Raw genomic sequence first — 27,937 nt, forward strand, 5'->3', positions numbered from 1 at the left:
ATAATTATGGTAATGATGATTTCATAAAATAAATAAGAAGTTTTAAAAAGGAGAGTGAGAGAGGGCCTGGTGCAATAGCCTAGTGGTTAAATCCTTGCCTAGTGGTTAAATGTGCTAGGATCCCATGTGGGCTGCTCCACTTCTCAGCTAGCTCAGCTCTGGCCCTTGTGGCCCCTTGGGGAGTGAACTAGCAGACACAAGATCTTGTTCTCTGTCTTTCCTTATCTCTGTATATTTAACTTTCCAGTAAAAAAAAAAAATCTCAATTAAAAAAAAAAAAGAGTGAGGCTGGGAGATGTTTGGTTTCTTGGTTAAGCTGTTGATTAGACATGAAATTGCCTGAGTTCAATTCCTGGCTTCTGATTGCAGCTTCTTGGTAGTGCAAACCCTGGAATGTGATGATGGCTCAAGCAACTGGGTTTGTAACCTCCATATGGGAAGTCTTGGATTGAATTCCTGGGACCTCCCACACCTATTCTGTAGGCATTTGGAGAGTGAGTCAGTAGCTGAGAGTATTCTTTCCATCTTGCAAATACATGAAAAATGTAAGTGAATAAGGAGAGTGTAATTCTGACTTAGAGAGGGAGCAGGCACTCTGCAAAGGAGCTGATATTTGAATTGTGTCCTGGGAAAGGAGGAGGAGCTTCCCAGGCTGACTATGGTAGGAGTGAGCAGTGCTGTGTGGCAGGTAGCAAGCCAGGAAAATATTCCTTTCTTCACCCAAGGAAATTTTGGCTCTGGAGGGGATGATTTTTTTTTGTTTGTTTAAATTTATTATTTTTAAATGTTTGATACATAAGTGAAGAGTATGGGATGATTTTTAAAAATTAAATTTATTATTTTTAAATGTTTGATACATAGGTGAGGAAGAGGGAATACATTTTTCCCCAGTATAATTGCACATGCTTAAATGAAAGAATGCAGCAAGCTAATCAGCTGCATGAACGTATGGAAAAGCACGATATGTGTTTCAGTTTCCTCATTTGTATAACTTGTGTTTCAGTTCCCGTACGCCTACAATTCAAAAATAAAGCATCCAGTACAGAGCCTGACCTATGCAAAGTGTTATTATTTTGTTTCATCACCTCCTTTAGTCCTCTCGAACAGTCTGGGCTGTGGGCGATTTTCTCCAATTATTCAGAGCCGGCAGGTGACCTGCCTTAAAGTTCACAGGCCAACCCGGGCGTCCGCTCCGGGTTTTCCCAGGCGGGCCCCGGGGGAGGCTCTGGTCCGGCGGCGGGCACTCCGGCGCCAGGGTTTGGGTGCCGCCGCGGCCTGCTCGGGGCCGGCGGGCCGGCGGGCGGGGCCGTGCGGGGCGGGGCGGGCGTGAGGAGGGAAGTTGTCGAAGTTCGGGGAGCCGCCCGCCCCGGGGCCTCGCCTACAGCCGCTCCCTCCGCCTCCTCCCCGCCCCGAGCCCCCGGTCCGCCCGTCCTTCCTTCCCCTCCCCGTGCATGATGGAAACACCATGGCTGCGGCAGCCCAGCTCTCTCTGACACAGGTAACGCCGCGCCCGCTCGTCCTCCGGCTTCGGCCGCCCGGTGTCCCCGGCCCCCTCCCCCACCGCCCGACGCTTGACCGGCCCGGGCAGCTGCTCCCGGCTCGCGCGGGGCCGGGCGGCCGGTGTGTCAGCGCGCGCGCGCGTGTGTGTGTGACTGAGAGGAGGAGGACGCCATCCCGAGCCCTAGCTCCGGCGCGGGCAGCCCCGACCCCGCCCTGGGGTGGCTCGGCGTCCCCCACCCGTCCTCCCCTCCTCCTGCCGGGCCCCACCTTGCGCGCGTCCCACTGCCCACTCGGCGCGGCCGCTGAGGGGACCGGGTGTCCTCCCCGCGGGCTCCGCCGGCGCGGGCCTCGCTCACGGCGCTCGGCTCTCTGACCCGGCCGGTAACTTTGCTCCCGTGCGCCAGGTGAGCTCCTGTGGAGCTCGCGCGGGGCAGCGCCGATCCCCGGGGCGCACGAGGCTCTCCCTCGGGGCCCGGCGGCCTTCCGTGGCCGGACACTTGTCTTCCCCTTGTCTCTCTCTCACCTGCCTCTGCCCGCCGGAGTTGCGCGCGAGCCTTCCTTTTCCCTGGGACTTTCCTCCACGCTTCTCGCCCGCCCAGCTCCCGGAGGCGCTCCCCTGCTCGCCCCTCCAACCTCCCGGTCAGGTGTCCCGGGGCAGACTCGCCTGGATCGGCCGCTTCTTATCCAAGTCCACTTCCGCCCACTGCCGGGGTTGGGGGCTCCCACAGGGTCGCTATCCCGGCGGGTAAAAATGAGCCGCCCTCTAACAGGTGTGTGTGGGGGACGGGGGAGGGCGCAGATCTTCACCACAGCCAGCTTGTTCTCGGGGTCCTTCCTCGTGCCTTTCGCTGCCCTCAGAGACAACCCCTTGGGCTGCACAGAAGACGGCATCCACTCTGGCTGGGAGCCCGGGGCCTCCCTCTCCGTAAAGCAAGCCAGACGTGATCTTCCCATCCTGTCCAGCATGATGGGGTGACAGACACCTGCCGGTCCCTCCCTGCCGCTGCTCTCTTCACAACTCTTGTCTGCAGAGCTGGGGGCTGTGGGCTTGCCAGCAGGGCCTGCCCCAGGCTTGCAGCCTGCCCCTGTGGTATCCCCTGCCATCTTGTAGTCTCCTTGGCCTAGATTTGTTCTGTGTGTCTCAGGCTTCCACGCTGGGGTGAAGGTGTGTTTGAGCAGGGAAGTGTGCCTGAGTTAGGATCCGGAGGCCTGGGCTGGTTCTCTCTAGGGAGAAATGCCTTCTCGCCAGAACCTGGAGTTTAAGCTGGAGTGTGTGGGTCAGGTGGACTAATTGATTCCGGGGTTCAAGGGTTCTCAGTCTCTTAAGTGATGCGTGTTTGTGACTGAGATTTGCTGCCGGTCGTACTGTTTCCTCGCGCTGATAACAGGACGGACTCCTGTAACAGGGAATGGAGTGGCTTAGTCTGGGTCAGGTTCCTCCTGAAACTCCAAGTCGAGGCCTTGGAAACAGTGGCTTCTGGGTGTTGACTTTCTGTGACTCTAGTTAGTGACTTGCATTAAACAAGATCCCTGTTGGCAAGCTGTTGTTTTCTGACTCTGTCGGCCAATTCTGGCAGGCTTTCCCTCTTGAAGATTTTGTTCTTTTGACAACTTGTGTGGAGTGGCTTCTCGGCTGTGTGCGTAGAATCTCTCCCTAGGTTAATAGTGTGTTTTTAGTTTCTGTTTACTGTCACTCATTGCTAGGGCTTTGCTTTACACTCATAGTTACTTAAATAAAGGAGGTATGTTCTTGTGGTCATGTATTTGGGTATTGACTCAGTAGTAGGTATTATTATCCTTCAAGGTTTCACAAGTGAGAGAATATACATTGGTGGTTAACACTGATCATTCCAATGTCCTAGTGGAATATTTGGATGTTTAGATGTTAGAGCAGCATATTGTAAAGGCCCACGACAAAATAACCTTTCTATCTGTTGATATTTCCTTACACAGCTCATTATTTTGAAGCTTGGCAGATTTATAGTTTTCACATTTAAATTTAAAAAAATAAAACAAAATTTTAAAACTACTTGGCTCGGAGGTATCATGTGCATAATTGATCTTTTTAGGTCACTCTGGTAACTCACCTTCTTGGACATAGGCATACTGAAGTGAGATAGCCCTCAGGGCAGGGCCTTTTTTTTTTTTTTAAGACTTGTTGATTATTATTGCAAAAGCAGATTTACAGAGAAAGGAGAAACAGAAAGAGGTCTTTCATCCACTGGTTTACTCCCCACATTGCCACAGTAGCTAGAGCTAAGCTGGCCTGAAGCCAGGAGCCAAGAACTTCTTGTGGGTCTCCCACGTGAGTATGGGAGCCCAAGGCCTTGTGCCATTCTCCACTGCTTTTCCAGTCTCCTGTAAGCGGGGAACTGGATTGTAAGTGGACCAGTTAGGACACAAACCAGTTCCCATTTGGATGCTAGCACCTCAGGATGGAGGATTAACCTGTTGAGGCATTGTGCCAGGCCCAGGGCAGGGCCATTTTAAAGTCCATCTGTTTCAATGCCTACTTAGAAGAAAGTCATTAATAGGACTGTTGCATGAGTGGCTGGAAAGAAGAAAGATAGTGATGATGAAGTTGGTTTTTGTCTCTGGTTATGAGATATGGTGATGGTTGTGGAGTAGGTCAGTTCATTTATTCAACAAATACATGTATTTAAATTAACTTCATCTTCTTATTTTTTGAGAGAGTGTTCATGCTGCCGATGCCCACCAACAGGCAGGACTGGGGCTGAGCTACAGCTGGGAGCCAGGAACAGAATCTAGGTCTCCCACTTAGGTGACAGGGACCTAACCACTACTTGGGGGGGGGCAGGATTCACAATAGCAGAAAGGTGGGTCAAGAGCAAGAGCTGGGTGGTGAACCCTTGTACATTGATATGGGGTGTAGATGTCTTAACTACTAGGTTAAACACTTGCTTCGACAAATATTTTTCAGGTACCTGTAATCTGCTAGGCATGTCATGCTGGGATGTCAAAGGTGATTTTTTCTTTCTTTCTTTTTTTTTGTTTTTGCATTTTTGAAGTAAATATCATTGGAGGAATTATGAAACATAGTTTATGTCTTATTTCTGCCAGCTGACCTTCCAAGTACTTGAGCTGGCATCTGCTGCCTAACAGTGTATACATCGTTGAAAAGCTGAAAAGCTGGATCGGAAGCAGAGTAGTCAGGCACTCAGATGTGGGATGCATGTGTCCTAGGTGGCAGCTTATCTGCTATGGCAGACTCCTGTGTGCCGTGGGGCTGCTGTGCCGTCTTGGTGTTTTCAGGTGTCAGTTATTCGCGTGGGTGTTTGTCTTGGAGGTCATGCTGTGGGCCAGGGATATTGGCATTTGACATTGGGATGCCTGAGTTGTGTGCCCTACTCTGGCTAACTCCAGCCTTATTGCAACTGCATATCCTGGGAGGGATCAGTGATAGCTTAAGTAATTGGGTTCTTCCACCCACGTGGGAGACCTGGATTGAGTCGCTGGTGTCTGCTGGGCCCAGGCTGGATTATTACAGGCATTTGGGGAGTGAATCAATGGATGTGGGTTCTGTCCCTTGTGCTAAGTGTGTCTTAAAATTTAAAAAAAAAATTAATTCCAGTTGTCTCTATTAGATATTCTGTTTTATTGTAGGTGAGAGGTAAAACATGAGTAAAAAGATCTGAGTTTTTGTTTATGGTGGTAGATCATGGAAAAGGTATGTAGTTCTTGCTTATTAAAATTGTTTTGAAAGGCAGAGTAAGGAAAGAGAGAGAGAGAGGAAGAGCTGAAGGGAGGAAAGGAGAAGGGGAGAGAGAAATGTCCTCTGGCTGCTGGTTCATGTCCCAGATGGCTCAGTAGCCAGGACTGGGTCAGGCTGAAGCCAGGAACCTCTTTTGTTCTTCCACATAGATGGCAAGGCCCAAATGCTTGGACCATCTTCCACTGCTTTCTCAGGTACAAGGAGTTGGATGTGAAGTGGAATAGCTAGGGCCCAAACCAGGAGCCCATGTGAAATGCCAGTGCCTGTAAGAGGTGGCTTAACCCACTGTTCCACAGTACCTGTCCCAATGTGTTTTTCTTTTTTAATAATCTTTTCCAGTAGATTATTTGGTCCTCTAATGCCTACATCCCTAATAATTAATATTAGCTTTTCTTTGGATGTTGCTATATGCCAGGAATTTTCTTTGCTTGATCTAATAAAAGTGAGGGAAATAATTTACATAAACTAGCATAAGTTATAAATTTAAAATTTGAACCAAGATCTGTGAGTCTTCAAAAGCTGTCCATGTTAGCATATTACTGTGTTTACTGCCCTCATGTCGACTGTGCTCTTGTGTATATACTTTTAAGATTTAGTGGGCCAGGCACCATGGCCTAGCGGCTAAAGTCCTTGCCTTGTATGTGCCGGGATCTCATCTGGGCACTGGTTCTAATCCCAGAAGCACTGCTTCCCATCCAGCTCCCCGCTTGTGGCCTGGGAAAGTAGTTGGGGTAGGCCTAGAACCTTGGAACCCTGCACCTGCATGGGAAACCTGGAGGAAGTTTTTGGCTCCTGGCTTCGGATTGGCTCAGCACTGGCCATTGTGGTCACTTGGATGGAGGATCTTCCTCTCTGTCTCTCCTCCTTTCTGTATATCTAGCTCTCAAATAAAAGTAAAGAAATCTAAGAAAAAAAAAGATTTAGTTATTGTTATTTAAAAAGCAGATAGAATGAGAGAGAATTTTCCATTTGCTAGTTCACTCCCCAAATGGCTGCAATTTCCAGAGCTGAGCTGATCTGAAAGCAAGAGCCAGGAGCTTCCATCTGGTACTCCTATGTGGGTCCAGGGGCCTAAGGATTTGGGCCATCATCTGGTGCTTTGCAAGGTCATAAGCAGGGATACAGGTGTCCATGGACTTGGGCTATCCTCTGCAGGAAGCTGGATGGGAAGTGGAGTAGCTGGGACACCAACCAGCACCCAGATGGGATCCCAGGTGTGCAAGGCGAAGATTTAGCCACAAGGTTATTGCACCGGGCTCCTTTAAATGATTTCTTAAATTTCAAGAGTGATCTAACTGCAAAACAGAATCTTTGGAGATTGGAGAAAGTCATAATTTCAGCTTCTGGATATGTCCAATTTCATTTTTTCAAAGTACACAGTGTGTGCTAATAAATTTTATCATGTTTTTGAGTCTGTTTGACAACTATGATGGTGAATTCAAGGCAGAGTTTGAGAATTACAGCATGTTTTCAGAAGTGGAAAAGGAACATTTTAATATGATATGTAATTTGAGTTTCGGTACTGTTAAAGGCACATTCGAGTCTAGTATACCTAGGAAATCTGCTTCCTTGAGAGAAATCCAACCATTCTGAAAAATGGCTTGGATATCTAACTATTCTCAAAAATGACTTGGAACGCTCTGTGCTTGGGAGGGATTGTCATAGAGAATTAATTAGGAACAGTTGGGTTTGTCCAGTAGAGTGTCTCTCAGGACTCCTTTAGAAGTGTGTTCCTTTGTTTTTACTGCATTTGCAGATGGAATACTAGGGTCAGACGAACACATAGTAGAAAAAGACTGAACATCTTTAGCGTGAGTCATTAATTTGGAATCTCTGCTATTTTTAATTGTTTGATTTTAAGGCCTAAATTAAGGCATTTTATTTACTATTCAAGGAAAATAAAAACACTTTGTACATTTCGTGAGGTTTGTAGCTAAAAACATTTAGATGCTAGAAGCCGAAAGCAAGAAGATGATCAGAGTAGGAGGGTAGAAGGGAAGAGGGTCTGATTACATGAATGATTGTAGGAGTCTTAAATGTGAAGTTAACCCAAGCAGGGTTCGTTAGTCAAATCCATTTTCTGAAATTTCATTTGAAAGCAGTTGTACCCGCATCTGTATGAGAGGCTTTCCTTTAAAAGAGTGTGTGTTTATTAGGAATTTATAATAATCTGAGGTATGTTACAGTAAAGTGGAAAAGTTTTGTTTACCTAAGTGATCAAATGCCATTAAACCTGCATAGAAAAAAAGACTAGAAGAAGTATAGGATTTTTTTTAATAATAGCATGGCTATAGTTTTTATTTACTTTTCTTTTTCACAATTTTTTTTTGTTGTTATTTATTGGAAAGGGATAGATGAATGGAGCTCTTCTGTCTGCAGATTCACTCTCCACCTGCTTACAACAGCTGGTCCTGCAAGGTCAGGATCCTGGAATCCAGAGGTCAAGTGCATGACGGGACATCACCTGCTGCCTCCCAGTCTGTGCATTAGCAGAAAACTGGAAGTGGAAGCTGAAGCATGTCTATACCTTCTTCTTCTTTCTTTTTTTTTTTTAAGATTTATTAGTTTTTTATTTCGTTGGAAAGGCAGATTTACAGAGAGAAGAAGAACAGAGAGAAAGATCTTCCGCTTGTTGGTTCATTCCCCAGGGGGTCACAATGGTCAGAGCCCAGCCAAGCTGGTCCAAAGCCAGGAGCCAGGAGTTTCTTCTGGGTCTCCCACATGGGTACAGAATCCCAAGGCTTTAGGCCATCCACAACTGCTTTCCCAGGCCTAAGCAGGAAGCTGGAAGAGAAGTGGATCAGCCAGGGTATGAGCTGGCGTCCATATGGGATCCCGGCGGATGCAAGACAAACATTTAGCTACTGAGCCGTCGTGCTGGGCCCTAGATTTTATTTTTGACAGTGAATTTGTATTCTTTACATAACCAACTGATTTATCATTACTGTATGACAACATTTTTAAAAGTTTATTCATTTACGTTGAAATCAGTAACTGTAAAATGCAAATAAGATTACGTCTATTCTTACATTTCATTTTTTTTTAATTTATTTATTTGAAAGGCAGAATTAGGGAGGGAGGGAAAGAGAGAGATCTTCCATTTGCTGGTTCATTCCCCTACATGGCTGCAATGGCCAGAGCTGGGCCACGATGAAGCTGGGAACTTTGTCTTTGGCATGGATGTAGGGCCCAATGTTTTGGGTCATCTAGTGCTGCTTTCCCAGGTACTTCAGTAGGGATTGGAAATGGAGCAGCTGAGACTCAAACTGGTGCCCATATTAAAAGCCAGTGGCCTAACCCGTTATACCACAATGTTTCATTTTAGACATTCCCATCTTCAGGTTTAGAGAAAATTGGTCAGAAGAATGATAATTATTATAATAATTAGTTTGGAGAAATCAGAGGACTAATTTATAATTTTGTGTGCTGCTTTATAATTTACAAAGCATTTTATATTCTATCATTTGATCTTTATGATAACCAATGAACTAGGCTATTATTATCATTTTAGTTTGGAGGATAATGAAGCTCAGAATTTGGGACTGAAGTTTTATAATTAGTGACTGTAAGAACTGGCTCTGGTTGTTGTAGACATTTGGGGAGTGAACCAGTAGATTGAAGATCTCATTATCTGTCTTTCCTTCTCTCTGTAAATCTGCCTTTCCAATAACAATAAATAAATAAAAAAGAAAAAAAAACCTATCTGGGGCAAATGTTTGGGCTGACAGCTAAATGCTGATGTCCCATCAGAGCTCCTGGGTTCGGGGCCTGGTAGTGGCTTCTTATCCCAACCACTTGCCGGTACAGACACTGGGAGGCAATGACTTGTGGTTTCAGTGAGCTCCTGTCACTCATATGGGGGTTCTGGACTCTGTACCCCAATCTGTTCTTTGTGCCTGTTGCAGGCATTTGCGGAGTGGGCCACAGGGTGATCTTTCTCTCTTCCCTCCTCTCTTTTTGGCTCTGTCTCATAGGTAATTTTTTTTAAAGTTACTCAAAGTTTAAAACAATTCAGACAATGCTTATGAAAAATCCTCTTCATGCTGTAGCCATCATTCCCTTTATAGAGGCAGCTAATTTTGTATGGATGGTGTAGCTGGTGAAGATGCTACTTGTGACGCTTGCATACCATGTGGGCTGTGGTTCAAGTCCTTGCTGCTCCATTTCTGATCCAGCTGCCTGCTGGTGGCATGAGAAAGCAGCAGAAGATGGCCCAGGTGCTTGGCTTCCTGCACTTGGAGAAGACCCCTGGCTCCTGGCTTACCTTGATCCAGCCCTGGTCATTGTGACCCTTTGGGGGCATGAACTGGCAGATGGAAAACCTCTTTGTTATTTTGTTTTTCAAATAAATAAGATACATCTTTAAAATGTTTTTTGTATTTTTAATAGTTTGTGTATATGAAAAGAATATGTAAAAGGCACAAGATTTATATGATCTAAGAGCAACTGGAGTATTGTGAAAAGGATATGTAAACATGTAATTTGTATGGATTAGAGAGTACTTGAAAAAGTTCATGGAAAACGTAGTTAAATTTTTTTTGGTGCAATAATTTTTGAAATTAACAATTTGTGGGCTTGGTGATGAGGCCTAGTGGCTAAAATCCTTGCCTGGAATGCTCCAGGATCCCATATGGGCGCTGGTTTTAATCCTGGTGGCCCCCCCTTCCCATCCAGCTCCCTGCTTGTGGCCTGGGAAAGCAGTCAAGGACGGCCCAAAGCCTTGGGACCCGTGTGGGAGACCTGGAGGAAGTTTTTGGCTCCTGGCTTCGGATTGGCGCAGCACCGGCCATTGCTATCACTTAGGGAGTGAATCATCGGACAGAAGATCTTCCTCTCTGTTTCTGCTTTTCTCTGTATATCTGAAATTCCAGTAAAAATAATTTTAATTACACCTGTCTTCTTTGAACATTTGTTTTTCTTAAAAAGTACTTACTTATTTGAATGAGTGACAGAGAGGGAAAACCCAGGAGAGAGAAATCTTAACATCCGTTGTTTGCTCTGAAGTGACCACAACAGCCAGATCTGGGCCAGGCTGAAGTCACAAGCCAGAATTTCCATCTTTCCTCCCATCAGGAGCTCAGTTACTTTACCATCCTCTGCTGTCTTCTCAGGCACACTGGAAGCTGATCAGGAAGTGGGTTGGCCTGGACTTGAACCAGAACACTGATGCTAAGTTGCAAACAGTGCCTTAACTTGGCTGTGGCATAATGAGGGCTCTTTTCAGGTTTTGTTTGTTTGCCTTTTGGTTTTTGCATACAAACATAAGCTTATCTTTTAATTCCATTTGTCTACCAACTTTTTGGAATGCTTTCAAGTTTATCTACACATTTTTTTTTCTTTGGATAAGCTGCTTATTGTTATTTTTAGCTGAACCAATCAAGGAGATTGTTCTGTATCAGCACATGTAGATCTGTTATTATTTTCAAATCTCCAGGGTAGTGCTATGGATGAATACATCCTAATTTATTTTGCCACCTAGTGACAGACATTTTCGTTCTCTCCAATTTTTTGCTAATTACCATCGGTTGTATAGTGTATTTTTGTGTGTGTCTTTGAGCATGTGTATAAATTTGTGGATTAAATTCTGGTGGGTTGGATTAAAGGTTTTATTTTTTTTTTTTAAAGATGGAGTTACAGAGAGGGAAGAGAGAACTTCCATCCCTGGTTTACTTTCCAAAATGGCCTCAACGACCAGAACTGGAGCCAGAAATTGGTTATATAGAGGCATGGGACCAAATCTTGGATCATCTTTTGCTACAGGGAACCGAATCAGAAGTTAAGCAGCTTGCTGCTACTTGAAATGGCCCCCATATGGAATGCTGGCATTGCATCTGTGACTTAAACTGCTGTGCCACAGTGCTGGCCCCTGAGGATTTTTTAAAAATTTGGATTGACATTATTAAGTTTTGTTTGGAAATATACTGGCAACAGTGTTTTAAGATACCGTTTTCTCCATAGCTTCATCAAGGTAGTGTTTCAGCAAACGTTTTGATTATTGGCAGTCTGATGTGTAAGAAAACATGTTGTTGTTTGTCATCTCTTTAATCGTCGGTAAGGTTGAACTTTTCTTTAGAAGCCATTTATATTTCCTTCCCTTTTGCAAACTGCCTGCTTAGTGCTTTTACCCATTTTCCTGTTAGGCTGTTGGTCTTTTTTTCTTCTTTCCCTTCTCATCTCCCTGTGCTATTGTTTTTTTTTTCTTCCTTTTTAAAATATTTATTCTTTATCTGAAAGATTTATAGAGAGAAGGAAAGACAGAGAATATCTTCCATCCACTGGTTTACTCCCCAAATGGCCATGATGGTTGGAGCTGAGCTGGTCTGAAGCTAGGGGCTTCTTCCAGGTTTCCAAGGCTTTGGGCCACCCTCCACTGCTTTCCCAGGCAACAAGCAGGGAGCTGGATGGGAAGTAGAGCACCCGGGATATGAACTAGCACCCATTTGGTATCCTGGCACTTGGCACAGAGATACTTAGCCAATTGAGCCATCATGCCAGCAACCCCTACCTCCCCCCCAGCCCAAATCATCCATCTTTCTTCCATCTTTTTCCTTTTCCTTTCTTTTGAATTTTTGTATTTCCTTTTATTTATTTTGATTGGAAAGGAAGATTTACAGCGAAGGAGAGACAGAAAAAGATCTATCCACTGGCTCATTCCCCAGATGGCAACAGCTGAGCTGATCCAAAGCCAGGAGCCAGGAGCTAGGAGCTTCTTCTGGTCTCCCACATGGATGCAGGGTCCTAAGGCTTTGGGCCATCCTCTAATGCCTTTGCATTGTGCACACAGGGAGTTGAACGGCAAGTAGAGCAGTGAGGACTTGACCGAGCACCTATATGGGAAACTGGTGCTTGTAGGTGGAGGATTAGCTAGTTGAACCATCACTTGCCCTTCTTTAATGTATTTAGAAAATGTGCACTTCTAGAAAACATTCTTTGCAAATTTTTTTGCTCTGTATAGTCTTTCATGACATTGTTTCATGTAGAAATTTATGTTTATATATTTATATTTGTTGATTTTTTTTTTCCTTTGGGTTTCTGCTAAGCCTAGATTTTGGGGGATGACTTCAGAGGGTGTGAAGAGCTGCGGATAGCTATCACAGTCACTGGTTTGCTCTGCAAAGGATTGGGAAGTTCACAGCTGTGCCTGGGCTGGTGCCATGAGTTAGGAATTCAATCCAAGTCTCCCACGCGGGTGGCAAGGACCCAGCTACAACTATTTGGACTGTCACCTGCTGCCTGCCAGAATCTGCACAGGAGCCAGACCCAAACATTGAGCACAGGTACTTCTTCATGTGAGATGTGAGCATCTTAATTGCTCGAATCCCAGCATCATGTCTAGATTTTTGAACTTGAAGAGCAGAGACAGAGTGATATACCTCCAGGAGCATCCTTGTTCTGACTGACCCTGAATGTTGCTGTGGTCTCGGAGGCCTCTTGGGTTTGTTGTGATTATGAGTTGCACTGATGAAAGAAAGCCATTAACATGTGACCTTCAGTAAATATAATTTTCTTTGGACATTCCCGTGTTTTCTAATTTTTGAAAAATTTGGCTCATACCCACCTGATGCACTGTGTTTTACTATCGCATAAATGTGAACTTTGAGGAGGTTTTTTTTTAAAACAAAAGTAGAGAAAAAAGTAGAAGAAACTTATCTTCGAAATATAAGAAGGTTGGTTCTGTTTTTAAAATTTACTTTTGGGGCCTGTGTTGTACAGCAGGTTGAGCTTCCTGTGATGCTGGTACCTCACATGGATTCCTGATGTCCTGGCTGCTCTACTTGCGATCCAGTTGGTGTGCCTGGGAAAGCGGCACATGATGGCCTCAAGGCTTGAGACTTTGTCACTCACATGAAAGACCCAGAGGGAGTTCCAGGTTCCTGGCTTCAGCTGGCTGTTGTGGCTATTTGGGGAGTGAATCAGCAGATGAAAGATATCTTTCTCTCTCCCTTTTCTTGTGTAACTCTACTGTTTCAATACATAAATAAACATTTACGATTTTTTGTTACTGTTTTCTTGTGGTACAACTATACAATGAAAAGTTAGACTCATTTCCTCTCCCTTTAAACTGATTGTTTTATAATGAGAGTTGGATAGTACAAAAAGTTTGACTTAGGGATTGATGAGGCTGCTTATTCCTTATTATCTGTATGATCAAAATACAAATTCTGAAAAAAAAAATCCCAAAAAACCCACTGTGCTAATAACATATTTTCTTAGGGGAAAATTTGTATATTATTGTAGTTTATGGTTTAGATCATGATTTCTCAACTTGAGCCCAACTGATGTTTTGGGCCAGGTAAGCCTTTACTGTGGGATTCCTAAGAATTGAGAGATGTTTAATAGCATCCTTATTCATAAGGTACAAATAGCACTTCTCCAATTCTGACCATCAAAAAGTTGAAATTATCTAATATTTTCTGGGCAATAAAATTGGAGGGTCATTGGTTTGGATGTATACTTGCTGTGCTACTAGGACATGGAGGAGATAGAGGTATTTTTTTGTTGTGACAGGAACAGAGGAATATATCTTAAGTTTTATTCCTGAATGTCCCACAAGCCTTGATTGATTAATTATACATAGATATTGAACCTGGAAGACTCAATATCTGTGATGAAACAGCCCACACGCATGAATCTAAATTTGTGTATGATTTCTCTGTCTTTTCTTGGTGTGGCCTTACTTTAGTTATGAAATAATTCTATCTGATGGGCACCTGCCAGCACATGCAAAGCTTTTGGAAAGAAAACATTGTTTTAAAATTTTTTATATATTTGAAAGAAAGAGACAGAGACAGATAATCCATCTGCTGGTTCATTGTCCAAATTCCGGCAGCAGTAAAGACTGAGCCTGACCAGTGTCAGAAGCCAGGACTCAGGGTGGCAGGGACCCAAGCACCTGTGCTGTTGCCTGTTCTATTCCAGGGTATGCATCAGCAAGGAACCGGTGAGACTCACACCATGCACTCATTTTGGGAAGATAGCGTCCCAAGCAGCATTTCAACTTTTGTGCTAACACCTGCTCTAGGAAATCATTCTTATGCCATGTCACTGTTGAGAAGAAAAAGGACTGATATTTCTTAGTAATTGTTAAGCACAGTTAGGTGAGTTACCTTTATCATTTCACTAAGTCTTGATAGCTTTTCTACAGGTAGGAATTAATCTTCTGTATTACTTCCTGAGCGTTCTAAGTGGTTGAGTTTAGATTTGAACCTTGGCACATTTATTTTCCAAGCTCATATGCTATGTTACTTCCTGTAGACAATCATTGAGAGTTTACTTCCTATAAGCAGTCACATGTAGGGATAAAATTGAGTATCTACATTATATTACAGTCCTTTTTTGTGAGAGACCAGATTATTTGGAGTGGTGTGTATGTATGCTTGTGTGTGTGAGAGAGAGAGACAGAGAGAGTGCAAAAGAAAAAAGGACAATGTAGGGATAATGTTTCAGTAATCTTTATAACTTGATTATCTGAAATTCCATTATCCCCATTTTACAAAAAGGAAAAGAGAGGAAGATATGTAGGATAATTGTTCAAAGTCAAGCTGCTAAGTGGTAGAGCTAAGATTGTAATTTAGGTACTCTAACAAAACCAGATGTAAATTGAATGAGTCTCTATTTCAGGGTGAAATGGTCATGCTAGAACTAACTAGGTCATTCTTTGATGATAACTGGAGGTATGCTCTAAGCCACAGCATCTAAAGATGAAAATCAGCTTACTGGATAGACCACATCTCTAGAAATTCATTGTTGTATGAAGTTATAGTGGAGCTGCTGCTGTTATTTTAAGATTTATTTATTTTCGGGGCCTCAGGCTCAGGGCTGGCACACCACTGGAAGACCAGGCCCAGGGTCCAATCTGGCATGGGGCTGTGGATTGCCCAGGGAAGGGTTTTGGGGATGTATGTGAGCAGGGACCACCAAGAGGGTATGTTGCAGGTATGGAATGGCTTCTAGGGGATTCTGCAGGCCAGGCCACTGCACTTGCTGGTTGGGAGGTGATTTTTCATGGGTTTTCTGTGTACTGGGCTGCTACATTCATGGGTAAATGTGAGGCTTAGGCTGCCTGGCTAGGAGGGAAGAAGCTGGAGGATATGTTTAGGTCAGACCAATGTACCCACCTATGTGGGAGGCTTGGGCTGGGCTAGGTGGCATTGCCTACCAGTGAACCTGAAAGATGGGGCTGGTGGGCCTACCGACAGAACTAGAATATTGGTGCAGGGGATGGGCCATACAAGGCTGGGCCGTGACACTAACTGGCACATGTGGGCCCACCTCTGAGACTACGTGATTTGTGTGAGGGCTGGGGGTGGTGATTTCTGAGCTAGGCATGACCACAAGACTCACTGACACTCATGGGAACTTGGGTTGGGGGCAGGCCAGGCTGGCTTACCCACAGGGTGTAACACCCAAAGACACCACCAAGAATTGGGTTCGGGGTTAGGCTGGGCCACAGCACCTGTCAGCACACATAGAGGCCAGGATTGGGGGTAGACTATGCCAGGCAGGGGCTTAGCACCTCTTGGAACACGTGAAATCTGGGTCTGGGAGTGGGCCTGGTGGGGGAACTTTGGGAACTCTCCTGCTAGGCCATTGTTCCTGCTGTTAAGCGTGAGAGCTAGGGCTTAGAGTGGACCAGGCCAGGCCAGGTCAAGCTACACCACTTGTTGGGATGTGTGTGGGCTGGCTCAGGATCTGAGGGGTGGAGGTGGGCAGGGCCAGGCCAAGCCATTGTGCCCATTGGCATGTCCAGGAGCCAGTGTGGCGTGAGCCATGCCAGGTTAGCCTATTGCACCTGATGATTCACATGAGAGCCAGGGATGTGGGCAGGCTGGGCAGGGCCAGGCTACAGCACCTGCTAGCAGATGCCAAGGCAAGTTGGGCCATGCCAGACTGGGCCACAGCACCCGTCAGCACATGTACGACCCTGGCCTTGGGGTGAGCCTGGTATGGGAACTTAGAGGACTCTCCTGCTAGGCCGCTGCCCCAACTGGCAAGTGTGAGAGCTGAGTTTGGAAGTATACCAGGTTGGGCAGGTCTGCAACAGCTTTCGGCCTACTTGTGAGCTGGGTTTAGGGTAGAGCTTGGCTAGGCTAGGCTTCTGCATCTGCTGGTGCATCCAAGAGCCAGAATAAGTGTGTGTTATCTGCTGGCAAGTGCCAGGACTGGGTGCAAGTCATATCAGGGTGGACTGAAGTATGTTCTGTCCCGCACAAGATCCGGGGCTGGGAGTGGGCCTAGTAGGGGAACTGTGGGCACTCTTTGGCTGGACTTTACCTCCCATTGGTGAGCATGAGAAACGGGGATGGGGATGGGCCAGACTGAAAAGGTGTCAGCACTCTTGGCATATGCGTGGGTTGAGTCTGGGGGTGGATCAAGCTAACTTCCAACACCCATAAGTGTGCGCAAGAGCTAGATGGGATGTAGGATGGGCTAGACGAATCTGCCGCATAGGAACCAGGTCTAGGGGCAGGCCTGGTGGGGTTTATTGGGGGTCACCCTGACTACGCTGCAGCTCCTGCTGGTGTAAGGGTTGGGTTTGTGGCAGATTGGGTTGGACTAGCCTGAAACAACTTTAGGTTTGCGTAGGAGATGGGGCTGGGGGTGGAGCTGACCAGGCAGCTGCATTCACTGGTGTGTACATAGGCTGATGTGGGTGATGGATTGAACTGTACTTTGCACTAGCTGGCACATACAAGAGATCACTCCAGGTAAGGTTTCTTGGGATAACTGCCCAACCAGACCACTGGAGTCAAACTCTGGCCACAGGAAGGATCATAGGATATGTGGTCCAAGCTTGGAGTAACATGCATCGGGACTGGGTCGCTTCAGTTGCTGATGCTTGTGCAGTGGACAGCAAGTCCTGATGCATGTGGGCTAGCAGTAGATATTGAGTGTCTCTTGGAGAATGGAGAGCAGAGCATGTTAGACAGCTCTGAGTCTGTGGATGCACTGGGGTAGTCTTTGTCAACTAATGGACCTTGGAAGGATTTTCTCTACCTTTGTCAGCAGAGCCAGTGGCATCTCAGAGCTATGAAGACCTATTAAGAACTATTAAGACTCAGTGCCACCCACACGGCATTCTTCCCTACATCGGGATCTTTAGGATGACATTGGGTGGCAATCTCTGGGTGCTGATGTGCTTTGGCAGCGGAGAGTGGCCCGCTTCTCTTCCTGTCCCTGATGCATCAACAAGGGAAGAAGATTGAGGCATTTGTCCCTCTCATCTTCTTCTGTTCTTTGACTTTCTGCTTCCTAGTTGATGACCTATGTGGGCATGCATCCTTTTTATCTGTGTAAGCAACATTAAAAATAATAATAAAAGTGTTTATTTTACAAACAGAGAGAGAGATATCTCCAGTATCTCATTGTTCACGCATCAAATGATGTCAGTGACCATGGTTGGTCCAGGCTGAAGCCAAGAGCCTGGATTGCCTACATCAGTGACAGCGGCAAAGGGTCTTCAGCCTTCCCAGACACATGAAGAGGGAACTATGTTGGAAACAGGGTAGCTGAAACTTGAATTGCTGCTGTGATGTGGGATGCCAGTTGTTGACAAACAGCAGCTTAATGTGCTGTGAGTGGAGGGTTTTTGTAGACGTAGTAAAAAGTAGTTCTGTTTTACAGTCTTCAGAAACATATTGCTTTTGAAAGCCAACTTTTCTAGGTTGGTGTATATCATGCCAGTGTTTATTTTTAGGTAATAGTCTTTTGGAAAAAGCTATTTGGACTTGGGAATTCATTCAGTATTTTATTGCCAAGATAATGGTATGTATCAAGGAGAAACCCCCTAAGAAACAAACTATTGGTGCAATGGCCCAGTTGACTAATTAATTCTCCTTTTCAAATGGCAGGATCCCATATGGGTAGTGGTTCATGTCCTGGATGCTTCACTTTCCATTCAGCTCACTGTTTATGGTCTGGGAAAGCAGCAGAGGATGCCCCAAAGCCTTGGGACCCTGTACCCATGTGGGAGACCATGAAGAAGCTCTGGGCTTTGGTTTGGCTCAGATGTAGCTGTTGTGGCCGTTTTGGGAGTGAACTAGCAATTGGAAGATCTTTCTGTCTCTCCTCTCTGTAGATCTGCTGTTCCAATAAAAATAAGCAAATCTTATTTACTTTCCAAATGGCTGCAATGGCTAGGGCTGGGCCAGGCTGAAGCCAGCATCCAGGTGCTTGATTGGGGTCTCCCTTGAGAGTACTGGTACTCAAGGACTTAGGACATTTCCACTGCTTTCCCAGGTACATTAACAGGGAACTGGATTGAAGTGGAGAAGTTGGGATTTGAAACTGTGTCCATATGGGAAGTCAGCATTGCAGGCTGTGGTTTAATCCTTTACACCACAGTGTGAGCCCCATATTTATGTAACTTAAAGTGGTGCTTCTGATACTGCTGATTGATCCTCTTTGATTACAGAAAGCACTTACTGAATGCTTGCTGTATGCCACCATTGTGGTAGATCTTGAACATGTAAAGAGAACAGATTTTGACACTGTTATAGCTTTTAATCTTTTAGAGAAACTGACTTGCTGGTAAGGTAAGTTCTGTGTTGAAGGATAATAGGGGTAAAGGCACTAAAGTGCTGTGGTAATATCCTGTGATTATGATAAATTTTGGCAACAATTTACCTTTAAAAAATGTAAAGGCTTGATATTATACATGACATTTTAAATCGTACTTAAAAAGGGTAAGTTCAGTCTGTAGGAAGTCTACTGCTGGTGGTAATGCAGGCTGGTGCATTCACTATGGAAGTCAGTAGGGAGAATACTCAGGCAACTGAGAATTCACCGACCATAGGTCCCAGCATTTGCACTCCTGGAAATATATCCAAAGGACCTGATACATGAGAAAGCAGTATGCACCCCTGTATTCATTGCAGCACAATCAACAATTGCAAAAGCTTGGAAACAACCTAGAATCCCATTGACAGAGCACTGGATAAAGAAACTGTGGTTTCTCTAGTCTATAAAGTACTACTCAGCTATTAAAAAGAATGAAATACAGTCATTTGCATGCAGCCAAGTGGACCAAATTGGAGAATTCTTTAATAATAAGGAAACATAGAGCTTACAAAGAAATAGTAAGATGGATCATCACACTTTTATTTGCATTTTCATTTTTTAGTTTTTTTTATTTACAAGTTTTTTCCAGATTGGTTCCAGTCACCTTTTCTCTCTCACACACACACACACACACACACACACACACACACACACACACACACACACACACACGTCTGTATAATTTTGTTTCTGGTTTCTACCTATTTAAAGGACAGAGAGACAGACAAAGGGACACAGAGCTTCCATCTCTGGTTCATTCTTTAGATGCCTGAAATGGGTAGGACAGGGGCAAAACTGAGAGCTTCCCGTGTGACTGACAGGAAGCCTGTTGCTGGAGCCATCACCTCTGCCTCACAAGTCTAGTCAGGAGTTAGCCAGAATTCGAACATGACTGGAGATTCTGACATGGGATTCAGGCGTATTGATTGCTGGTCCAGTACTTGCTTTTTGGTTGTTTTCTTTAACTTGACATTGCAGGTGTTTTTCCTATGGTCTTAAGAAGTATATTTTTTTTCTTTCGAGTTTATTTATTTGAGAGACAAGGTTACAAAGAGATGGAGTGGGGGGAAAGGTCTTCCATTTCACTGGTTCATGCCCCAAATGACCACAGTGGGCCAGACCAATGCCAGGAGCCTAACACCCCATTCAGGTCTCCCATATGTGTGGCAGGGATCTAAGCACTTGGGTCATTTTCTGTTGCTTTCCCAGCTGTACTAGCTGGCAGGTGATTGGAAGTGGAGCAGCTAGGACTTGAACCAGTGCTGGTGTGGGATGCTTGTGTCACAGGCAGCGCTTAACTAGCTGTGCCACAGTGCCAGCCTCCATAGCATCTTTTTAATGTCTTTGAAATATATTTCTTTATTAGTATAGGAATAGTATAGTATAGTTTAAGTCTTTTTGTGTAGAGAGACTTTATATATAATTAAGGTTGTAGCAAATAATGGTACTGTTAGGTGAATTCCTTTCTGTAGACTTATATACAGTACTATAAATTTGTGCCAATTTTCCCATGTATACCTTTCAATTTTGTAATTAGTTATTAGTGACTTTATTTAGTTTATATTTTTAAAATCTTGAATGTCAACATAGACAGCAACATTAATTACCTAAGATAGGAACAATAATCTTAAAAAATACTGTTGTGGAAGAATTAAGATGATTATATTTAATTTGGTTTCCAAAGCTGTTTATAGTTTGTCAGAGTTCACTTAGCAGTGGAAGTTGGCATTGAAAGTTTTGAGCTTGAAGATTGGAATATTCCAATTTGCATCCTTCTCAGCATCCCATGTTGCTTTCATTCTTAATCTGTTCTCTACATTCTGTTCTGTGTTTTGTTTCTTTCTGGCACACTTTTATGCAGAGCCTTGTAAAATCTGGGGGTGGATTCTGACCATCTGACACTTGAGAACCGTTCAAAAATTTAACTCTGTTGACGCTCCTTTGAGGCACATTTTTTTTTTTTAATATCCTGGTTTGTCTCTGTTCTTGGCAGGTTTTCTCCTTTTCCTCACAGCTTTCTGTGACTAATTTCTTTTGTAGTACAGCAATTTTAGCAGTACTAGTATTCATAGATACAAAACCTATTTTTCTTGTGGCATCATAAAAAAAAATAAAGCAAAATGAAACCAACCCTTATAAGGGAAAATTCACAGAACATTTGTTTTTTTAAATATAGATATAATTGAACTGCTTTTTTTTAGATTTATTTTTATTATTTTTATTATTTTTTTATTGGAAAGGCAGATATACAGAGAGGAGAGACAGAGAGGAAGATCTTCCGTCCGATGATTCACTCCCCAAGTGAGCGCAATGGCCGATACTATGCCGATCCGAAGCCAGGAGCCTCTTCTGGGTCTCCCACGCGGGTGCAGGGTCCCAAAGCTTTGGGCTGTCCTCGACTGCTTTCCCAGGCCACAGGCAGGTAGCTGGAAGGGAAGCGGGGCTGCCGGGATTAGAACGGGCGCCCATATGGGATCCCGGGCGTGCAAGGCGAGGACCTTAACCACTGCGCCACCGCGCTGGGCCCTGAACTGCTTTGTGTACTTTCACCTGCTTGCTGAATATTTAAGATATATTTTTTTAAAGATTTATTTCTATTATTATTATTATTATTTTATTGGAAAGGTGGATATACAGAGAGGAGAGACAGAGAGGAAGATCTTCCGTCCAATGATTCACTCCCCAAGTGAGCGCAACGGGCCAATACTATGCCGATCTGAAACCAGGAGCCTCTTCCGGGTCTCCCATGTGGGTGCAGGGTCCCAAAGCATTGGACCATCCTCGACTGCTTTCCTGGGCCACAGGCAGGGAGCTGGAAGGGAAGCGGGGCTGCTGGGATTAGAACCGGCGCCCATATGGGATCCCGGGCGTGCAAGGCGAGGACCTTTAACCACTTGCACCACCACGCCGGGCCCTGAACTGCTTTGTGTACTTTCACCTGCTTGCTGAATATTTAAGATATTTTAAAAATAGGCTATAACTAATTATAATTTTTCCATTATCATGCAGCTAAAAATGGGAAAGTATATTCTGCAAACTCTTGCATTTACTGAGATTTTTAGTTGATTTAGAAGTTTTTCATGTAATAATTTAAAAAACAATATCTGCTTTTAAGAATAGTAACCACGGGCCTGGCACGGTGGCGCAAGTGGTTAGGGGTCCTCGCCTTGCACGCCCGGGATCCCATATGGGCGCCGGTTCTAATCCCGGCAGCCCCGCTTCCCTTTCAGCCCCCTGCCTGTGGCCTGGGAAAGCAGTGGAGGATGGCACAAAGCCTTGGGACTCTGCATCTGCTTGGGGAGATCTGGAGGAGTCTCTGGGTTCCTGGCTTCAAATTGGCTCAGCTTCAGCCATTGAAACCACTTGGGGAGTGAATCAATGGACGGAAGATCTTCTCTTTCTCTCCTCCTCTCTGATATATCTGACTTTGCAATAAAAATAAATCTTTAAAAATTTTTCCCCTTTTGGCTATTATGAATAATATTGTTGTAAATATTCTTGTATAAGTCTTTGTGTGGATATATTTTCATTTATGCTAGGTGTATATCAGGTCATGTGAAAACTCTATTTTTAATCATTTAAGGAACTGTTGGTTGTTTTCTAAAGCTGTAGCACCATTTTGTATTTCTACCAGCAATGTATAGGGTTGAGGGTTCTCTATATCCTCTTCAATAATTAATTCTGGTCATTCTAATAGGACCTGAGGTGGTATTTGATGTTTTGGTTTACATTCTCTGAAGATTAATGATATCTAGTATTCTTTTACATAGATTAGCCATTTGTATCTCTTCTTTGGAAAAATGTCTTCTGTTCATTCTTAATATTGGGTCACTTGTGTTTTAACGCAATAGACAAACTTTCTTTTTAAGGCTTATTTACTTTATTTGAAAGGTATATTTCATAGACTAAGAAATATTTTGTTTTTCTTTTTTTAAATTTTTGCTTTGTTGCACTTGGATTGAGAAAAATCTTTCCAAGGTCTAATGGCTGACCAAGTCCACCTTAGTGTATCTGCAGACCCAGAACATGCTACAAAGCTTGGTCAGGAGAGTGGTCCAACCTGTACTGCTTCCCGTCTTCTGACAAGGCATTTGACATCCTCTGCTTGCTTTGATGAGCTTGCTATCATGTCCCATGTCAGCATGCAAGATATAGCACTTTTCCATCCAATGGATCACTTCCCAAATAGCCATAACTTCCAGAGCTAGGCCAGTCTAAATTCTCCTCTGGGTCTCCCGAGTGGGTGCAGGGGCCCAAGCACTTGGGCCATCAGGAGGGAGCTGAGTTAGAAGTGAAGCAGCTGCATTCACATGAGATGCCACATCTCGGGCAACACTGGCCTGGGCCACATTTTTTTCAAATGTGCTGAGATTTCTTTATGTATGTATTTAGATAGAGGTCCCTTATCTAGATATCTGATTTGCAGGTATTTTTGCAATTCTGTGGGTTGTCTTCACTTTTTTTTTTTATGATTTGAAGCACTTTTTAATTTTTTTTCTTTTGTTGCTTGTATTTTTGATGTTGTATCTGAGAAGCCAGTGATTTGTATGTCTGTAGTAGAGCAGTGCTACATTATTTTCACTACCATTGTTTTATTATTGTGACTTTTTAATCCTGTAACTTTGCCTCTTTTAGGATTGTTTTAGCTATTCTGGCTTCCTTTACAATTCCATATGAATTTTTAAAATTGACACCTGGGTTCTTGTAAGGATTGCATTAAATCTGTAGAGAAGTTTGGGGAATATTACTATCTTACCAATGTGAATTCTATTGATTCATGAACGTGGGATGTCTTCCTATTTATAACTTTAAAATTTTGTTCACTTGCTTACAATTTTTAGAGTATAAGTTTCACACTAATTTTGTTGAATTTATTCCCAAGTATTTTATTCTTTTCAATGGTAATTGCATTTTCAAATTCAAATTGTTATTTGAAAATGTAAAAAAAAATCACAATTTTTTCATACTGATCTTATATTCTACAGTCTTATTTTACATGTGTATGCTTTTTAATAGTTCTGTCATGAATTCTTTATCTTTTTTATGTATAAGATATCATCTGGAAACAGAGGTAGTTTGACTTCCTTCTCTCCAGTCTGGATGCAGTTTATTTCTGATTATGGTCCAAATACCTTGGTTAGAGTCTCTGGTATTACTATGACTGTCAAGATGAGAATGGAGATCCTGGTCTTTGCTGAAAAGCATGCATATGTATATTGAGACTTTGAAGGTATCTTGTTTAGTCATAAAGAAGATGTAGTGATATTTGAAAAAGTTTTAGTTTGTGTTTTGTTTATGTTGCTCAGGGGTTCTTAAGCCCTTGAACCAGCAGTGTCACCTGAGAACTTGTTAGAAAAATAAATTCTCAAATGTCACTTTATGCTTACTCTGAATAAGAGCCAGAAACTGGAGTGGGTGATTTACTTTGCCTTTTGTGGGGTAAATGTAGTTTAAGAATAAGCTAATAATGCTGCTAATGAGTACACAGGGTTTTAAACTTAGAAAATGCAGTATTTACAAAAACTGATTATAGTACCTATTTTATTTTCTTTTATTTCTTTTTTAGTTAGAAGGAAACAACCCAGAGAGCTTGTCAGTTTTCTAGGCTTTGGGTCAGAATTAAAAGAATGGGCTCTGGCATTGTACTGCATAGAGTTTTGTTTTTGTACAGTTGTGTTTATTTGAAAGGCAAAAACAGAGGGAAAAGAACTATCAACACCACTCAGTAACACCCTTGGAACACTCTTACCCACATCAGGGTCTCTAAGGCATTATCAAATGACTTCCCCATTTTTTGGTGCTGATGTAGTTTGACAGTAAGGAGTGGCTTCCTCCTCTCTCCACCCCTCCACCCACTGTGGACACATTTGGAAAAAAATTGAAACATTTGTGGCACTCACCTTCCTCCATGCCTGACCTGCCGCACTCCATAATTGGAGGCCCACATGGGCATGCATCCCTCTCAACTATGTAAATAATATTAGAAAGAAAATTAAAACAGAGAGGGACAAAAGATACTGCCTTAATAAGGTGGTCCTATGCAGTGATTTAGCCATTGTGCTTGAAGTTTTCCCCAGAGAAGTGTGTAGTATTGTTAGTCATGAGCAAATTTTTTTTTATTACATAGTTAATTAGGGTAAAAAGGTTCAAGGGCTACAGGAAAGGGGGTAAGACTATTATTTTTTCCCATATTGTTTCCCTCATGTTTAAAGGGGGATATTAAGGGAGAAGGCCCACCCAATTTCCTACCTCCCCAGATCCCGGATGTAGGGTATGCTCTAAGGTTCTTGTTCAGGTGGTTTTGATATTTCAACAGTTATGAATCGCTGCCAGTCTTGACACTCCAAGCACTATGAGGTCTTTGAAGAATCCACTGGTTGACATAATCCATCATAAAATCTCTGTTTGCCCCATATTTCACTGCCGAGATATAACTGAGACGATTGGTTGACCTGTTCTGTCTTCTCTCTTTTCTTGGTTAGGGTTCTGAGTCCAGCATTTTGATTGGGGAGATCGCCAAAGAAACTTTGTCTGAAGTGTTCTCAAACCAGATTCTTGTATGTGCCAGCAAGTACAGGACCCGGCACAGTCCATCGCCCCAATCAGCTGGTGGTTGCAATTGCTGGTTGGTTCTGCTTTCACTCCCGACAACCACTGGAACCAATGGGTGTTGCAGTCCAGCCTGGTTCTGCCCAGCACATAGTTGGCCCTCACATAAACCAGTGGGAGCTGCAGCCTAGTTGGAGCGACCCGCAATAACCCCCACCAGGCCTGCCCCCTACCCTGGTTAGCCAGTAAGTGTAGCAGTAGTCCAGTCTGTCCCACACCCTATTCCACCCCAGCCACTGTCCTGGTTTTATGCCCTCCCGTAGAAGTGGTAACCCAAGAGGGATGAGCCCACTGTTTCCCTCCCAGGCCTCTCCCACTCCCAGATTATGCACTCTCCAGATAGTTCTGTGGTTTGACTTGACAGAACTAGCCCCTAGTGCCAGCTTCTGTCAGCTGATGCTGTGGCTAAGCCCAAACAACCCTCACCCACTCTAATTTTGTTTGCACCAGTAGGAATAATCAGCCCAGCCTGGCTTTTTCCTGATCTAGTCCACATGTGGCGTACAGGTGTTGTAGCCCTGCCTAGTCTGGTCTGTTCCTATCCCAGATGAGCAAAATTTTGAAGGTAGGTCTCTGGGACTTCATCTTGTTGACTAAAAATCTGTATTCATTGAACAGCAACTATGCTTTTTCTTTGTTTCCCATGCCCTGGCACCCATCATGTTTTTGCTGCTCTGAGTTGGGCTACAGTAGATAAGTCATACAAGTGTACTCCCATAAAATCTGCCCTTTTATAACTGGCTTGCTTCATTTAGACTAAGGTCTTCATTGTTGTAGCTTATATAACAAGATTTTCTTTTTCATGGATAAATAATATTCCATTATATGTGTAGCATATTTAAAAATCTATTCATCCATGGATGGACATTTAAATTGTTTCTTGGTAATACTGTGAATAATGTTGCAATGTGCATGTGAGTGCAAATATCTCCGAGAGCCTGATGCCAGTCTATTGTATAATTAACTAGAAGTGGGATTGCTGGATTATATTGTAATTCAAAATTTTAAGAAGCCACTATGTAATTATAACAAAGGTAGAGAACTTGAAAAAGTTTATCATCTTTGTTTCTCTTCCTCTCAGTATCTGTGCCTCTCAAATAAAATACATGTTGAGAAGATTTACTTTTATTTGCTAGGCATATGAAAAGAAACAGATTGGTCTCTCATCACTGTTTCACTCCCCAGAAGACTGCAATAGCTGGAACTGAGTCCATCCAAAGCTGATAGCCAGAAGCTTCTCCATGGTCTCCTATGTGGGGGCAGGGGCTCAAGGCCGTGGACCATCTTCTGCTGCCTGTCTGGATCATAAGTAGGAAGCTGGATCAAGAGCGGAGCAGTCGGGACACAAACTGACACTGACACGTTGTGCAGATGCCAAAGATGGAGGCCTAAACTACTTTGCCGTGGTTCTCGACAGGCATCTAAGAGCATATGATGGATAAGGACAGTTTTTTGTCTTGTTTTGCTTTTAAGGTACAATGTAGGGAAACTGCATGTCCATGTGCAGGACAATGAATTAGGACTCTTTCAAAATTTTCAAGTGAGTTAATGATGTAAATGTATAAGCCAACTGCCAAATCCCATAAAACTCTCTCTTTTTTTAAGATTCATTTATTTTTATTGCAAAGCCAGATACACAGAGGGGAGGAGAGACAGAGAGGAAGATCATCTGTCCAACGATTCACCTCCCAAGTGACTACAATGGCCGGAGATGTACCGATCCGAAGCCAGGAGCCAGGAGACTCTTCCTAGTCTCCCACATGGGTGCAGGGTCCCAAGACCTTGGGCTGTCCTCGACTGCTTTCCCAGGCCACAGGCAGGGAGCTGGATGGGAAGTGGAGCTGCTGGGATTAGAACTGGCACCCATATGGGATCCCAGTGCATTCAAGGCAAGGACCTTAGCCACTAGGCCACGCCGCCAAGCCCCAAGCCCATAAAAATCTTAATTAAGATGTAGGGGAAGAGCTTCAAAACATTGAATTTGGCAATCTTTTTTTTTTTAATGTGAAAGCAGAAGTAACAAGAAAAAATAGATTGTATTCAATTAAAACTAATTTTTTTTGCCTAAAGGGCAATACCAGAGAGTAGAAGGACAACCCATAGAGTAGGAGGGAAAACTTGAAAATTATATGCTATCTCTTGCTTTGCTGAGAACATTAGCACAGAGCTGAATTGAAGTAGCCAAGACTCTCGTAAGTGCTCATGTGGGATGGCAGTGCTGCAGTCAGTGGCTTAATCAGCAATGGTGGTTGCCAATGGAATTTATTTTCATTTTTGAAGCAGAGTGAGTGAGTCTCAGATTTGTGGCACAGTGAGTGAAGCATCGATGCAGAGATCTCAAAGTGGAGCATGGGTTTGAGTCTTGATTGCTCTGCTTCCAGTCCAGTACCATGTTAATGTCCTGGGAAGGCAATGAAAGATGACCCAAGTGCTATACAAGGTGTTTTTAAAAATTATTGTTTTTTGAGGCCTGGCATGGTAGCCTAGAGGCTAAAGTCCTCACCTTGAACACATCGGGATCACAAATGGGCACCA

The 27,937-nt window shown here is 43.8% G+C and overlaps 1 protein-coding gene across 2 annotated transcripts in view; it reads left to right on the forward strand.

Annotated features, from left to right (window-relative positions):
- Positions 1-1,376: 1,376 nt before the first annotated feature.
- The window catches only part of EPS15 (epidermal growth factor receptor pathway substrate 15), a 139,515-nt gene continuing 112,954 nt past the window's right edge, over positions 1,377-27,937 (forward strand). Inside the window, exon 1 of one of the 2 annotated variants that reach the window (XM_040978559.1) lies at positions 1,377-1,498. In XM_040978559.1, the coding sequence (XP_040834493.1) occupies positions 1,466-1,498 (33 nt within the window). In that variant the 5' untranslated portion in view covers positions 1,377-1,465. The remainder of the gene's footprint in view (positions 1,499-27,937) is intronic. The other variant, XM_040978560.1, reaches the window with a different exon arrangement.

The sequence above is a fragment of the Ochotona curzoniae genome, unplaced genomic scaffold (assembly GCF_017591425.1).
Source record: "Ochotona curzoniae isolate NIBS_2020 unplaced genomic scaffold, NIBS_Ocur_1.0 contig_291, whole genome shotgun sequence".
Taxonomy (NCBI): domain Eukaryota; kingdom Metazoa; phylum Chordata; class Mammalia; order Lagomorpha; family Ochotonidae; genus Ochotona; species Ochotona curzoniae.